The sequence below is a fragment of the Vanessa cardui genome, chromosome 11, assembly GCF_905220365.1.
Source record: "Vanessa cardui chromosome 11, ilVanCard2.1, whole genome shotgun sequence".
Classification (NCBI taxonomy): Eukaryota; Metazoa; Arthropoda; class Insecta; order Lepidoptera; family Nymphalidae; genus Vanessa; species Vanessa cardui.
In genome coordinates, this window is record NC_061133.1 from 6,601,733 (window position 1) to 6,619,607 (window position 17,875).

At 32.9% G+C, this 17,875-nt stretch overlaps 1 protein-coding gene across 1 annotated transcript; it reads left to right on the forward strand.

The window, feature by feature from the left end:
- Positions 1-4,924: 4,924 nt before the first annotated feature.
- LOC124533633 (tyrosine decarboxylase) lies at positions 4,925-17,504 on the forward strand. The gene is made up of 10 exons (XM_047109036.1): positions 4,925-5,334; positions 12,339-12,390; positions 13,290-13,360; positions 13,888-14,124; positions 15,017-15,556; positions 15,626-15,815; positions 15,927-15,991; positions 16,083-16,300; positions 16,802-16,882; positions 17,324-17,504. The coding sequence occupies exons 1-10, from the start codon at positions 5,020-5,022 to the stop codon at positions 17,433-17,435; spliced, it is 1,881 nt and encodes a 626-aa protein (XP_046964992.1). The 5' UTR covers positions 4,925-5,019; the 3' UTR covers positions 17,436-17,504.
- The last annotated feature ends 371 nt before the right edge of the window (positions 17,505-17,875 follow it).

A 17,875-nucleotide genomic window follows, 5' to 3' on the forward strand; every position in this document is an offset into this window, starting at 1 on the left:
TATTGTAATCAAGTTTTTATTTTCGTATTTCTTCCTATTATAGAAAACTTAATTTCGCGTTCAATAATTGTGTCGGAATGCAGTCTTGGAGAAGCTCGTAGCGAGCAATTTGATTATGGAGGAGCGCCTAAATTGTTTTAGAGTTGATCAGCATCATGCACACAGCTGAAACGTCAAGACGTGTACCACACTTGTGACATGACCAGAATAAATTATTCATATATTTTCATCCCTAAATTCTTTTTTCGTCATATCATTAAATATTAATGTTTGACATTAAGTATAGCCAAATATAAATTGAAGAAGAAACTATTAAAGTTTGACAAATAAATATTGATTTTTAACCAGACTGAGGATATAGTGCTTGTTATATATTATATATTGTGATCGATGAGGCCACGTGTTAATTTAATTGAAATAGGAATAGGTATATTCCGAGACAATCTGAAATAAAATCCAATTCATTTTGGATCATGGTAAAACCGTCTCTTATTGATCATCAACTTAATTCAATTTCATCAATTTGAAATTAAGTTTTATAATAAATCGCGTAAAACATAATAAGTATTTAATAAAAGACATTGTAAGAATATAGACATTAAGTAATTCAAATGTATTCATTCTATATTCGAGTGAAAACGTGATCTGACAATTAAGTACCTACACAAGAATAAGATGTCAATGGGTCCATGCTATAGATGGATATAGAGCACAATAGAGGAGATCACACATAATAATATGCCATTGGTATTCTGGAGCGGGGAAGAATGCGCGTTCCAATGAGGCGACTTCCCGGCGTGCCTTCGAAAGCACCCACCACCCCGTCGGAGAAAAATTTTTATCTAGCTTTAATTATTTATTTACAGTATTTTTAAATGTTTTATTTTTAAATATGTAAAAATGTTTAGATCGAAATTCAAATTGTGTAAATAATTTTCATTTAAACGCAACTGTTTCTACTCTACTATTCATAACGCGACAATACCACGATTAGCATCAATTAACAATGATTCACTCATGTACTGTTCAAACCATAGTGTATTGTGTGGGGCAGGACAGAGAGATAATCTGTCTAGTGAAATTATTATTATTCCATGTTATTCCAATACTTTTTGAAAATAAAAAAAAGTAGTAAAATGTGAATGTCTATGAATTCACTTTGAAAACTTTTAGTCCTTTCTTTTGTCTTAATATTATAAGGAATATAATGTAATTTTTATTTATTTAATCATTATTAAGTAAGGGAGATGTCAACTGGTTACGAAGTTATACCTTTCTCAAGTTACCTAACTAGAGTTTGAATAAATTATAAGGCTTCCGCTTCTGCATACGGAACTTAAGTTATTCATAGATATTATTTACGAAATAAATAATTTTATAATTATTTTTGTCTATTGTGTCGACATTTTATTTGGATTTTACTTTTTATGTTTGGACTTTTAAATTTAATTCTAAATAAATGGAGCTGTAACTAAAAAAAGACTAAAAGTCGAAAGATGAAAATTAAAATGTTTATAGAATGTAGAAACATTACAGTTTCTTATAAATTACAATAAATATAATCTATCACCCTAGATTACACGGTACATTTTTTTTCAAAAGTATATATTATATATACTTAGATATTATATATATTTATATATTTTTAGGGTCCCATACTTCGAATGTCAAAAAAAATATATATAAGATAACTTTGTTGTCCGTCTGCGGTCTATCTGTGCGCCCGGTAAGACCTTATTGTAAGGAACACATAGAGGTATAAAGTAGAAATTAATAAAAAATATTAAATTAAATACTGAAAACTGCAGTCTCTTAGAACCAAGAAAAAAAATTAAAGTCCATGTAATCTAATACAGCTGTTTTATAAACAAATGAAAAGTAAATCTATGAAAATTCTAAAACTTAAAATAAAAAGGAAAATCTCTCAACCTGAATACTAAGTGCATGCAACTCTAGCCAGGAACAACATAAAACGCTCACCAGAGAACTTGGAATCACTATGGAATTAGAGAATGTCCGCTCGACTTTTTGACTTTTATTTTAACAATAGAATTCAGAGGGTTGACGTTAAAGGAAAAAGGTCACTTGAGGTCACAGTTTGTATGGGGGTCCCTCAAGGATCAATTCTTGATCCTTTTCTTTTCCATATATAAATATATGATTTACCCTTTCTTGTTCGGAAAAAACATGATATTGCGTATTGTTAATAATACGTTCTCGGTTTTTTTTAATTAATAGAAATCAGGTACGCTATGGCGATTTAACAATGGTATCTCTAATCTTTTTTTGAATTTCTTGGCCTTACTGTTGATGTCAAGTTACAATGAGTCCTCCAAATAAACAGATTGGCGCGTAAACTATGAAAATAGATTATTCATCGGTGTTGATTGATTGGTCTATTCGTACAATTTTTAACCTAAAGCTAACACACGGAATAATTTTAATTATTACTCCTGTTACTCGACACCGACAGTATAGAGTCAGTAAGTCTGATGTGGAGCATTGTAAATGGTTCTCCAGGATCCCATAAAGTCTCTATTGCCACATTTAAATAAAATGTCCAAGAATATTTGTATGCGAAAGTTTATTATGCAATTAGTTGATAGTTGATAGCACACTTTGGGATTTAGACGATTACTTCCTGGCTATTGCCTGCTTGATATATATCATAAATTTACAAAAAAATACCTGCTGAGTTTCAATCACTGGTTCTTTTCAGGTCAGGGTATTTTCTTTTCGGAATATTTTAATGAGAGATAACGGTAGAACGCAATCGGATATGTCTTGTCCCCGTTTCTATCTGAAGGCATAGTAGAAGGAAGTTTAGGCTTTCCACGTCAATTCGCTGAGAAGGATCGTCATCTTGCAGGCCAAGATTTGTCTCTCTGCGTTTCATGCGGGAAGTCTTCCAGCACTGGGGCGCTGACCTCACAACAGGCACCCATGGATCGCACAACACCAGCATAAGCAAACCTTATTTCTACTCTCAGGCACTAGTCTGTACATGAGACCCACAACCATCTCAATTCACGGGTTAGGCGTATGATAAATAATACTAACACTTTCTATTTACTAGCAAATCTTAACATTAAAACATTGTACTATTTCTGGGAGACCATCGTCAGATATAATGTAAAATAGTGTAAAAAGTAAAGTAAAGTAACAGCCTGTACATTTCCCACTGCTGAGATAAGGCCTCCTCTTCCATTAAGGAGAGGGTTTGGAACATTTTCCACCGCGCTGTGCCAATGCGGGTTGGTGGAATGCACATGTGGCAGAATTTCGATGAAATTAGACACATGCAGGTTTCCTCACGATGTTTTCCTTCACCGCCGAGCACGAGATGAATTATAAACACAATTAAGCACATATATATAGTGGTGCTTGCCTGGGTTTGAACCCGCAATCATCGGTTAAGATGCACGCGTTCTAACCACTGGGCCATCTCAGCTCTAAAATAGTGTATCACATAACTTTACATTATCTGCTGCATTCGCTGCTTGGTGCTAAAATGGTCTAAGTACATGTTCCAGGGAAATTAATACTTTACTATTAGTTTATTTTGGCTTATGTCAAATCATTAGAAAGCTATCATTAATACCAATCATAGGCGGAGAGAAACAGCATATGTTCATTATTTCTAATATAATTACAAAATATTAGGGTTATTTATATTGTCCCTTTAGCACGTAATTAATCTTAAATATTCTTATCTAATCTAAAATATTCTTATATAATTTAATCAATAATTCCATGATTGGTGTTTTTACTATAAATTATATTTATTACCGGATATTGGTACAAAACTCTCCGTGTAAAAATAGTAATTCTGTTATCTGGATTAGAATAATAACTAGATCTTGGCACTGGTTTGGAAAAATAAGGGAAAAAAATAAAGCATTGGCGTGAAAGTCACTTCAACAAAAGATTACTGCTATGTCTGGTCGCTGTGATATGAACTCCTAGCTAATTCAAATTAGGCTCAGCCCAGTGGCGATAGCTGACTTTCGATACCATATTAATCTTCTAAGTAACCTTTTTATTCATTGAGATTCCTCATTAACTTTTCAGATGAAGTAGGTACTTGGAAATGACAGTCTTCTCTGTAGAATCAAAAAGGAAAGAATTGAATATTCATTTTCCTACTTTTTAAAGTGAACTTTTACATTCAATAGCAATTTATGGCTAGTATATTAATATATATTTAGAAATTTATTAACATAACAATTAATAACATTAAATGCTTAAATATATACAAATATGAACTAAAACTAGTTACTGTATAAATCTTGACCGCGTGGATATGTCGCAAAAATTTCGACATACATGTTATTTCTAATTATATTGTGCACTTATTAATATTTTATATTTTTTTATATATCATAAAATAGATGTATGAATGATCAATACACAATAAGCTTGAAATATTTTTCTTGAAGTTTTAGATGATTGCAAGAAATGCATACGTATTATAGCACATTGAGCTTTCAGCTGACTCAATGAAGTGGCATGGAGGGCGGAGTGCCGCAGGGCGCGCTACGAGCGAGGGCGGGCGGCAGCGACGTTAAATTATACTATTTCAAAACCGAATTATTTCATGTACTTTATTTAAGTAAAAGTTTATTGCGAAGAATCTCATTACTATTTATCTGTTGACATTTCGATTAATCACTTACGTTTGACGAATACATAATTATAAAACAAATTAATTAATTGAAAGCATTTCATTAAATAAAAATGAAATGAAAATAATTTTTAATGTATGTGGAAATTATATACCGCTGAGAATAAAATAAAACTTTAGCTTAGTGTATCCTCACCCTGAGAGTCGTAGCGCTTAACATACGCGTCCGTTCCCCGCGCGCCGCCCGCCTCTCGACCAAAGAAGTGCTGCCGCTTGGTGGTCGAGTCTGCCAGAGGACGCCGCGCCGTTGAGACCACATCCTGGACTTTATGCCTGAACTATTATTTTTATAAAGTCACTCTTCAAACAAACACAGGCGACTTTAAACAGCAACAATGGATGTAGACGAGTTTCGTGTACGGGGTAAAGAAATGGTTGATTATATTTGTACGTATATGAATACGTTGCGGAAGAGGCGCGTGACCCCATCTGTGGAACCGGGATATCTACGAGGTGCACTTCCATCGGAGGCTCCTATGCACCCTGAGCCTTGGGACGATGTAATGGGTGATATAGAAAGCAAAATTATGCCCGGTGTAACTCACTGGCAACATCCCCATTTCCACGCTTACTTTCCGGCGGGTAATGCCTACCCCTCTATTCTTGGTGACATGCTGTCGGCGGGAATTGGCTGTATAGGATTCTCTTGGGTAATTATAATTTCATATTTCGTTTTAAATAATTGCAACAAAAACATAGTTAAATTTTAAACCCAGAGATATAAAGTTAATTTTTTATTTATGCTGATTTAAGTTTAAGGAAAAAAACAATTAAACTTATAAAAAAAAAGAAAACAAGTAGGTATCGTAAAGCTCACAATTTAAAATATAATTTAAGAATCATTACTTTCATTAAAAACTTAACATGCTCTTAAACGCAATTAATTGATAAGTCTGTGTTAAATTTAATAACGTAAATTATGGAAAATATTTTTTTATTTAGTATTCTTGCTATGCCGATCATTTTCATAGTTATGAGGTTAACATTTATAGATTATTATTGTTTTGTGACCCCTTTAATTTTGAAAACTATACCTTTCCAATTATTCTTTCACTTAAAATTAAACTCTATTGTAATACAAACGTGCGTTTTGGTCATATAACAAATACCACGTGTTATCAACTCTTCCACTGAAATATAATTTCGCATAGCGTTACATAGTTATCCTTTTATTTATTAATATTACACTTAAGATAAAATTAGTATGAATATTTCAAGAATTAAATAGGATTTAAAATGATATATTTAAAAATGTATGTAAAAAAATGTAATTGCTGTGGTTATTTTCCAATATAAGTTTATTTGTTACAAACAAAATTTGACAAAAAAAAGTTACATCTTGAATCCGTAAATGGGAAATGATAAAATTTGAATATCATAAAAAAGTAAAGAAAAGTATTTTTTCTAAAATAAAAAAATATATGCCAAATATATTTTTTTGTAGATTTCAGTTTTTCATCAGAAACTTGTATTACGAATTTAATAAAAAAATTAAATATATCGAAACCAAAAAGAACTTATATTTAATTATTTTTATTTGTGTAGTTTAAAAGACCTTTTTTCCAATAACTAACACATGTCTTCAAATTAAGAAAGCACATTCGTTTTTTAGTGGTCTTTTAACAGAAATTAATCGAGTTTAATGTCGTGGTGCTAAATTCTCAATTTTTCTTTGGAAATATGTATAAAAGTTGTAACTTCGAACTAAGATAATTCTATTTTATACTTAAGCATTTAAATATCTAGTCACGAAACGATTTTAAAAGTCGATTATCTTTATCAATGTATAATATTATAATCGATATGACTTCTTCGTCTTCTCACTGATCAACCGAGGAGCAAGAACAAAGTATTTTATAGTTCGAAAGTCCAAGCTCTCGTTTTAATTTTACAAATTGTTCAAACTTTCTCAAAATATTTTTATACGAATTCTCTTCATAATCTAGGGATTTGCTTTATTTGAATATATTTGAATTAAAAAGCTCTTTACTAATAGTGTTTGCACAGTGATCGAAATTTGACCATAATCGTAATTTGAGAAAAGAATATCAAAGTGGCTTGTGTCCGATATAAGTATTTATTTTTTAGTATATTTTCGAACAAAAAAATTGAGAGAGAAACAGAGGAAAAAATAGTACTACACTATTTTGACTACGCCTATTTTCATATGATAGTAACAAAGATAGTGGGCTAACGGTTCCTCTCCCTTTGAATAGATAGTGAAATAGGGATCTAATTAATATTCAATTAGGGTTAGTTATATACACAGAATTTCATTGAAATTATACCCATGCAAGTTTCTCCGCGGTTTTCTATTTCACAAATATTATGCATGAAAATTCAATGAGGCTTGCCTTGGTTTAAACTCGCAATCATCGGTTAAGATCCGTTTTCTAACCCGTGGGCCATCTTGGCTCTAAAACATAGTTTAAAAAAATACATATCAGAGCCAAAATGACCTCCTAGACCCGAAACTGTCCTGCAGTATTTGGCGCCGTAATAAATATAAACCACCTCCTTAGTCGCCAATTTAAGTTACGCCAAAACCTGCATGTATGGGGTGAAACATGTGTATTTAATAAAACGTATTATTTATTTTTTGACAAAATCATTATACAAAGTACTCGAAAGTATCGTAGGTTAATATCTATCAATTAAAATTATATGTAATTTAATTATGATTAAATAATAAGAATAACATAGAAAAAAAGTTGATTATTAAAACCGGCACCTACTTGCATTGTCAAAGAAAACAGAATTATCAAAACTTGAAATAAAAATTAATGAATTATTGTATTCTTGAATTCGACCCTAATATCGGCTATTATTATTTTAATCTAACATTGTTTGCTATCGATCTGTCTTTGAATGTAATGTGCAATTAACGATATCAGTATAGCAAAGCGTACATATTTGTAGTATTAAATATAATGACATTTATATGACTCGCCCCAGCTTTGCATGTTTGCATGGCCGTAGGCAGGGGGAGGGTTGTGGGGGTTCAAACCCCCTCCGAAATGTTTTGCTAAGTCAAGAAAAGTCGAGGTTATTGTACTATCAAAAACATATTTTGCGCTAATTAAACAAAAAAACGTAAGTATTTATTGGTTTATCCAAAAATTAGGCCGTCTAACCCTAAGACTAGATACAACAGTAAATATAAACAAAATTAATTATTTTACGTAAGGACTAGAGGCAATAATAATCATATAGTTTACATTTTATTAGGATACTATTTTTTTAAGTCATAATGTCATTTTAGTAATTTTAGATACTGAAGAGGATAAAACTTTTCAGAGTGCCATTACATTTTGAAATGTGTAAGACAGATTGTAAAATTTCCTATTCATTCTGTATATATTTTATTGAGAATATATATAAAGATAGAAACTGGATAGTCGGCACTCTGCCGAATAATCGCCGACTGGTAGTCGGTAAGCAGCTGAACTCCTGGAATATTGATTTGGTGCATCCGTTCCTGCCCTAAATAGGGAAATCGCTCAGACACCTCCAATTTTAGGCCTATAAAGATCACCTCTTTGATTTTCAAGTGGAGTCAATTATAAACTGGCAGCTTCTACGGTACCGTCTGGGTCGTTCAGCCGGTGATCTTCTAGTTTACCTTACTCACAGATAGGCGTAAGCTGTTAAGAGCAAGCGTGAGGCATTTTGAACATAGCGAAAGCTTTCGATTGCGTATGGCACAAAGAACATATTTCGTAGCTCCCTTCCTACGGGCTTCCCGGAAAATTATGCAATTGGATTACCACCTTTTTGGCAGATCGGAGCATTAAAGTCGTTATCTATGGTGCATGCTCTGATATAAAATTCTTCAATGCTCGTGTTCCACAAGCCTGCGTTCTATTACCTACTCTTTTTTTTTAATATCGATGATTTGTTGCAAATCTCTAACATTCACTGCTATGCAGACGAGAGCACCGTAGAAACCTGATACACCCGCTGGGCTAATATTTCTCCGGAAAACGTCGAAGAAAACCGGAATTGTGTCTGAAATCGTGTCTTTAGTTAAAGTCTCGGGCTGGGGCCGGCTAAAATTAGTACACTTTAACCCCAAAAAGACGTAAATTTGCGCTTTAACCGCTAGAAAATTACGTTTTGCCGTATTTCCACGATTTCAGAACATTCCAATAGCCGCCTAAGCTAGTACCAGAAAACTTGGCGTGGATATTTCGAGCCTCGTTCAGATCCGCAGTAAATTAAAACACAAAACCAAATTGGCATAAAAAAAGCTCGATGTGCTCAGCAAGACAAGAGAGTATTTCACGTTGGCCATCGCCTAAGATTATAGTAATTTAGCGTAAATTCTTCCCCACATGTAATACTGCTCTAGCCCTTGTGTGGGTGCTTCTCAGTACCAGCTCCTTCCATTTGACCGTATCCTATGGAGAGCGGCTCGAATTATCGACGATCAAACTCTTTCCGACCTGCTTGATCCTTTCGTTTTGCGTAGAGATGTTCGATCACTCTGCATCTTTATCATTAATCCCGGTTGCCGAATTTCACCTTCGGATATCTCTTCAAAATTCAAAGTTTCACCCGCACCACCTTGATGTTCGAAAATCCACATCAGCACGATTTTTAAGACATTTTTATCTCGCACAATCACTCTGTGGAACCCGCTTTCGCCGGCGGTTTTTCCGGACCGATACGATTTGGGAACCTTAAAAAAGGAGTAAAAAGGCCTTAAAGGCCCGCCACGCACGCAAGCCCCCCAGTGTTGAAGATGTCTATGTGCGATGGTAATCACTTTCCATCAGGTGTGCCCCCCGCTCGCTTGCCCCCTATATAGTCTAAAAAGTCGTCGGTTGTCTTTTAAATAAATTTCTATAAATTATGTAAAGTTTTGATATATTTATGCTCATTTTAAAATAAACGTGGTGCTTTTTATTTCTGGAGCTCGAACCCCCCCTGAAATGAAATCCTGGCTACGGCCCTGCATGTTTGTACATTTAATCTTAAAAAGTTAAGAGTTAAGAGACGTTGGTCTATCATAAATGAGAAATATGAATTGTACAAGAAAATTGATTCGAGTCTTTATTTTGCTGTAAAAATTAGATCAAAAATTTTCCGCAGCTTAAAGATTCATATTTGTATAATTTACACCTGCTAAGTCCAACTTTAATGTTACAGCCAGTTTTATTTGATCTTTTGCATCGAAAGAATTTTTTCGTTACATGTCATTTGAATACAATACAATTCTATAAGGCACCGGTCATATACATATCGGGATCATATGAAGCTTTGGAGTTTTCCGATCAAAATAAAATTTCGCTTTATTTCGAAAATTTACAATACATATAAGGAAAATAGTTATTAAAGATAGTAGTTTAATTAAAAATACTTTAGAAGCGCAGAAATATCAAAATATAAATATTTCGTTTTAATAACTGTTAGTATCATATTGCGAGTACTTACTTTAGTAATTAATTATTATTAATTATCCAACTCTTGTAAAGTAGTAAAGTAATAGCCTGTAAATTTCGATTCCATTTAGGTGAGTGTTTGGAACATATTCCATCCACCACGCTGTTCCAATGCGGGTTAGTGGAATGCACATGTGGCAGAATTTCGATGAAATTAGACACATGCAGGTTTCCTCACGATATTTTATAGTGATATATATATAGTGGTGCTTACCTGGGTTTGAACTCGCAATTATCGGTTAAGATGCACGCATTCTAACCACTAGGCCATCTCAGGTCTCAATCCAACACTTGTAGGTTTTTTACACGATAAATATCTTCGCGATGTGTTTCTCTGTAGCTGAGTAGGACATACAAACACATATTAAAACTTACTCAACTTTGAACCTACAATAACTGTGACTCATGTGTTCTAGCCACCGAGCTAGACTAGCCTAATGGCTACCCTACAAATTATCCTGTTATTCGTCATGGTGCCAATCCTCTTTCAGATTCCAAAAGGATATTATAATGTTGTTGTTGCTAACTACCGAAGTGGAACGTCAGATGTTACACATCACTCGTGACTACACATCCAATGAGTGTTGTGAATCGTGTTTACCATTTTATTCAATCTATATTAAACGCCCAAGGGAATTAACATATTTGTCTGAATATGGATTAACCATGAATTGCGGAAATTTCTAGCGTTATCCATGTAAGCGTACAAAAATAAATTTTTTGAATAAAACAAGGTCATTGTTCAGCAATTTTGAAAAAAGAAATTACAAATAATATCTACTAACCTTCCTCGTTTACATCTTAAAACTTACATACATTCACCGATTAAATCATAACCTTTTTGCGGGAAAAATCAAAGTTTGAAGAGGATTGCTACTTATAAAGAACGCCTAAATTCTAAAGAAACATATTTTTTCTAGCATTTCATAAAATTACAATAAAAATTAAAAATGGAAACCTAATGGTATTTCCTAGTTTCGTTCGCATTAACACTTAACATCTTCTGTATCCTCTTTTGAAGTAGAAATTTTTTATAAGCCAATTTCTCTTTACAAAATTCGAGAGCCCTTCAGAGGTTAAGTTAAAAGATTCAGCCTAATAAGTATATATTTTTAGGACATGCTTTGTTTATAAATAAAAAAGAAACCTAAATATTCATTACGTATTTAAAAATTCTATGTATATAACCATTTAAATATTTTCTATAAGTAATACTAATATTCAAACGCAAAGTATTTTATTTCCTAAGTACTAACATCAAGACATGCAATGATATTGATTGTTCTGCAATCGTAGTTTTAAATAACTGATGATGGCCTGTAAGTTGAAGCTACAGTCCAAGCACCGCTTGAAATTACATTTATATATTAGTAATCAAGATGTTGATACATTCCTAATGTATAATAATAATAAAATAATAAAACCATCCAATATTAATAATATCGAATGCTTGTATACACAATAATAAGTCGTATTCGATACTTGAAAAGAAAAAACGTAAAAATAGACCTTAAAGCAGTACAGTGTGCCAAAAGAGGAACTATTGATGGCCCTGACCCTTCCTACTACATATTCGTATAAATAACAGCTAACTTTGTGCATTTAACTTTATTTCAGTTATATTTTTAATCTACTTAAATTCTTTGACTAGCTCGTTGGCCAGAACACAACCGGTAATTGTGGGTTCAAACTTGAGTAAGTTTTAAGTTGTGTTTATATGTCCTGTCCAGCGATAGAGGATAACATCGCGAAGATATATATTCAACCTGTGAAAAACTGCAGGTGTTGGATGATATTCTGCCACATTTTTAACCGAAAACTCCAAACCTTTCATTTATTAGCGAAAGTAGAGGATAAGCAATACTTTATCTTCTTGCAATTCATCCTTAGCGTGCACCGCACGTGAACAGTAACTTTTTGTGTTTACTGTTATGAATGTCAATCAAATGAATAAAAAGTAGTAAAATTTTCTGTCTAACCATGACTTTGATTAGTATATATTTTCTTCGATTGAATGCCAAATGACTATGTATTAGTAGGATCTATGCCGAATAACTATGTCATAATAATTAACTGACTTACAACTGAGCAAGTCTTGTTATGTATAATATGTAAAAAGTACTCTACCTATTACAAATAAGTTCGAGTTATTATAGAATTAAAGTAAATACATATTAATATATGTATTAACATTTTTTTTTTTATTTCAGGCGGCCAGTCCAGCTTGCACAGAATTGGAAGTTATTATGTTAGATTGGATGGGTAAGTAGAGCTGGTAATAGTCTGACATGAATGGGTGTGGTGTTACTTCTGATTGATGTTCTATACTGTATTTGGAATATATTTCGGTATGATACAACTTTAGTATGATTTAAATTTTCCTGTTTTTTTACTTAACTAGTTGGCGCCCAGGACTTCACTCGCATTTTAGGTTTTGGTCGTCATTTGGGTTTGACAAGATTACTTCATACCAAATTTTATTAAATTTTGTTAAGTGGCTTGACATAGCAATAGACAGACAGACATAGCAATAGATAGATATACACAGAGTTAATTTCGCATTCATAATATAAGGATAGATTAATAATTACCTAAATATATTTCACTATCTATGTATCATTTTAATGAATACCTATTTAATGATTAACTTTTTTCTGTTACAATTAGATAAACAAATAGATATACAATTTTAAATAATCGAATTCATTGTAAATAACGTATAAAGATATATTACTTTCCAACAAAAGAATATATTATGTATTAATGGGTAGTTGAGGCAAGCCATCATTCCCGATTTTATGATAGTTATTTTTATTGTTTCATTCATAAATCTTCAAAATTTTAATCAAAATAGTTTTTATACAAATATACCACATATGTATATAATCCTCATAATTTATTAATATGTATTTACTCGAGGGTCGCATATGTGACGTTACCAATTTAGCAGTATTTTTTACACCAGCACAAATTGAAGGGTTAATGAGGTTTATTCTGTAAGTCATATCCCTTGTACAAATGCATCTTACTTATATGTCACATACTTGACGACTAAAATGTATTTAAACCATTTCAGCGTACAATTTAAGTTCACTTACTATCAGATAATCTATTGAATATGAAACTAGACGCTAATTATTTGAAATGTTTTTATATTAAAGGTAAAGCCATTGGATTACCTCCAGCTTTTCTGCCCTTCGAAGAAGGCAGTAAAGGCGGTGGCGTAATTGAGGTAAGCCTTAATAATAAATACGCTACAACTAAAACTTTGTAATTTGTGTATATATGTTTATGTTTATAATTTTTAATTGCTTATAGATTAATTGAAAATCGTTAAAAGTTACTTATAAAAGATTATTTACATATTCACTAACAATTTCAAATTTTTTATCAAATAATTAAATTGGCCCCATTACTTTAAAATCTAGATCTTAACTGAAGACTGTTCAAATCAAGCAATTTCATTAATTTATCTCGTCTTCTATGATGAAATAAATCATTGCAATCAAACCTGTCAGATGAAATTATATAACATTTTTATCCACATAATATTTTGCAAAGTATTAAAACCTTCTCCATAACATGAGGATATCTTCGGGCTACATATTTCACATAGCTTGGTCCTTTGCAACCTTCCAAGCAGATTTTTTTATAATATAACATGTTATGAGTTATATAGATATAGATAGATAATTCTTAATCTAAAAAAATGACTTACATAAATTAAATTCGCTATCTACATAAATTAATTTATCGTAGGGGTCAGCTAGCGAGTGCGTCCTTGTGTCAATGCTCGCCGCGAGGGCTGCCGGTATCAAACGGTTGAAGCATCAATTTCCCACCGTCGATGAGGGTCTCTTGCTGTCCAAGCTAATCGCTTATTGTTCGAAAGAGGCCCACTCTTGCGTCGAAAAGGCCGCTATGATTAGCTTCGTTAAACTTCGCATCTTACAACCTGACGAGCACGGTTCCTTAAGAGGCGAAACTTTAAAAGATGTAAGTATACTTTATAAAAATATTATTAAACGACATTATGTCGGTATAATGTATAATAGTATACTTATAAGTACTTTATTTCATTGTAGAAATAAATTCATAAAGTAGCAAATGAATGATAAATATTGGATACGTGATTAATATTACATAGGATGTGTAAAAAATAGTTGAAGCAAGCTTTGTTAATAACATTTAAAAATAAAATAGGTATAATTTTTAAAGTGAATGTTTTCGGCACCATAACTTATAAGATAATTTTATATAATAGTATAAAGTTATAGAGTAATAAAATAACGAAGTAAGCAGACTGTGATGAGGTTCTGATAATCGGGCCTTAATTGAAGAAACGAACCTCGTCATATCTAGACACCGCCCGCCCATCGTCGCTTCGCTCCGCGCTGGTCGTTTAATGAATCGCCCGTGAATGCCGGAAATACGTGGCGAGCCGAGAGGCAATATGCCGCATTTCGCGCCAATTTCTATGCCACGAATACTGAAAATTCATCATTCAACCCTCTTATGAAAGAAGCAATTTAAATAAAACCCGTTTAGAATCAAAATTGACTTTTGTCTAACAAAGACGATAAGATAATAATATCTATTATTCTTATAAATTAAATTTTGAAACGAATCCTTTTACCGTATAATCTAAATTACTCTATTGTTAATAATGATGATCGTATTATTTAAGTAAATGTAGAGACGATTTATATATTTATACTTGCTTTCGCATAAATACAAACTTTTTCAAAGTCTCGTTCCAAGCATTTCCAACTTTGTTGTTTTGATTGTTACTGGATTTATAAAAAAAATACATCAAATAATGAGTCTTGTACTAAGATGAATTAAAAACTTAATATGTAATAATTATCCTATTTTTTTTAATTTCAAGGCCATGGAAGAAGATGAAGAAGCCGGTTTAGTACCGTTTTTCGTAGCGACTACACTAGGCACCACATCCTGTTGTTCCTTCGACAACTTACCTGAAATAGGACCAGTGGTCAGGAAATTTCCTTCTGTGTGGCTTCACGTCGACGCCGCGTATGCGGGTAGCTCATTCCTCTGTCCTGAACATAAATATCATCTGGCAGGAATCGAATATGCAGATTCATTCAACACTAATCCGAATAAACTAATGCTTACTGCATTTGATTGTTCCTTGCTGTGGGTAACGAATAAATACCTACTGACATCAGCTCTTGTAGTGGATCCATTGTATTTGCAACACTGCTACGATCACACTGCCATTGATTATCGCCACTGGGGTATACCATTGAGCCGACGGTTTAGATCGCTCAAGTTGTGGTTCATGTTGCGAAGTTACGGAATAAGCGGTTTGCAGAAATACGTCCGACGACACTGCGAACTTGCGAAGTATTTTGAACAGTTAGTTAGGAAGGACTCAAGGTTCGAAGTGGTTAACCAAGTGAAGGTTTGTTATTTATTTTTGAAATAAATAAGTATGTTTTGCACAAAATTGACCCATCATATATTATTTTAGTTGGGATTGGTTTGCTTTCGGCTTCTGGGAAGTCCTGATGAAAATCATGAAGCGGTCGACGAATTGAACAAGAAATTATTAAGTACTATGAACGCCTCCGGAAAGATCCACATGGTCCCAGCTTCTGTCCGCGATAAATATGTGATTCGTTTTTGTGTTGTTTATCAACACGCCACGCGTGAAGATATTGGTAACGTTTTGTACAATAACTATTTTAACTCTCATTAAAGTTTCCATATAATACATTAATTTTTATTTAAAAATAATACTCATTTTTTCAACAAACTAATTTCATTTTCAGAGTATGCATGGGATACCATTACTGACTTCGCTACAGAATTGTTAGAAGGACCGGACAAAGAGAGGGTAATTTGTGTGATAATAAATATGTATATAAAACATGTTACATAGGTATTCTATATAAGATAGTCCTATTAATTTTTAAATTATTATACAGGATTTGAACGAAGAAAGGGCTCGTCGCCATCGCGCTGCTCTAGCCCACAAGCGCTCGTTCTTCGTCCGCATGGTTAGCGACCCGAAGATCTACAACCCGGCCATTAACAAGACTCCGCCACCCATACCTACCAGCCCCGGCACTCCGCCATCCGTAGCGCCTGCTTCTCCCGACACGCCCTCTGAAGCTGGTTCTATTCAACTTGTGCCATCTACACCGTAAGTAGCGCAAAATATCAAAAACTAAACTAAATTTCTAATGTAATATATTTCTCGAAATATATTTATATCTTTGAACATTTGAGTAATTGTTGTATGTCATAAAAATATTTTATTCGATTAATGTATTTAATATACGTTCATATAGCCGATAAATAGCATATTGTATAAAACTTATACGAAGTTAAGTTTTTTCAAAATAAAAACTACAGAAGTATACTACTGGTTTAAAGTAGTTTCGGGATATTGCCGCCAGCTATGTACGTTCCTATGACTAAAAATAAGAAACTTATTTATATTTTAAGATAAAAGTTCTTTTCGCTTGCAACTGAATTGCATCCTAACTTAAGTAAGTTTCTATGCAAAGCATTTGGAAAACTTTTAACAAAGTACGAGATTTTATTTTACTTAAAGTTAAAAAAAACTCGCTCACGCTATTGCGTGTGTTGTTACATTCAATATTTAATGTTAGTCTTTAATAATAATGACATTTTTTTACAGAAAACAATCATCCTGGATAAGCTGGCCACTCGCTTTCTTCTTTCAAAGCGTTGACCATGACGCCAATGATTTGCCCCTGAGGTAAATACTTATGTTATTAGAAAAAAAATTGCATCTATGTCAAACTGCATCTGAGAATTTCTCTGTGATGAAAAGTTAAGTGATGAGCTTTAAAATACTTACATGGAATCCTAAATATACTGATGGACATATTGTACAAGCTTAATATCTAAGTTTGGTCAATGAAGTTATTCGATCCCTGGAAAGTCATCCTAATTTTACTCCATTTCAAACAGTAAATTTTAATGTGATCCATATGGAGCATTTAGAACCCAGTATAATCATTACGATATAGTTATGATTATACTAGGTTCTAAGATCGGATTATCATAAAACTACAAATAACAGCTGGTTTTTCAGTCTTAATCTGTCTTTATTAGTAGGTACCGATCTTTCATCCATTGTGCCTATTGAGCAACAAGTCATAGGCGTTTAATTATATTTCAATTATATAATCAACAGGTTCCGCCACCTCGACACGATGGTACGACTGAAGAGTCCCAACCATGGTCGCCGTGGATCCTCGCCAGGCGCCTCCCCTGAGCGCCGTGCACCCTCTCCCTCCGCAAACTAACTGCGCTTATACTATCGGTGTTGAATATAATATACTACATTACATTATCAATAAATCATTGTCTGAGCATTTAAATATTTATTTTATTTAATTCTATTACTCGTACCCAATGATATTCTAATAAACAAATATGTTATACCCATGCTAAACAACAGAAAGAAGTGTGCCGCGCCGGGGACGTTTATTTTACATTTCGTTATAAGTAAAAAAGGATAGCTTGATAAATAAGTAAACAATAGGTAAGGGATAACTAGATGTTTTTATTACGCAAAACGTATTACAACGTAATTATGATGTATTATAACGTATTACTACGTAAAACGACTAAAGGCAAACGTCGCAATTAGGACGTTTTCTAGTCTTCACTTTTTGCGCGTTAATAACATAACTGTTTACTAGAACATCATTGCTCGTAACAATAACAAAAAAATGTATAAAAT

Excerpts from the sequence above, each read along its gene's own strand:
- LOC124533633 (XM_047109036.1), top strand. The coding sequence starts at position 5,020 with ATGGATGTAGACGAGTTTCGTGTACGGGGTAAAGAAATGGTTGATTAT. Across the intron at positions 5,335-12,338 it reads GCTGTATAGGATTCTCTTGG|GCGGCCAGTCCAGCTTGCAC; the intron begins GTAATTATAATT and ends TTTTTATTTCAG. Across the intron at positions 15,992-16,082 it reads AAGGACCGGACAAAGAGAGG|GATTTGAACGAAGAAAGGGC; the intron begins GTAATTTGTGTG and ends ATTATTATACAG.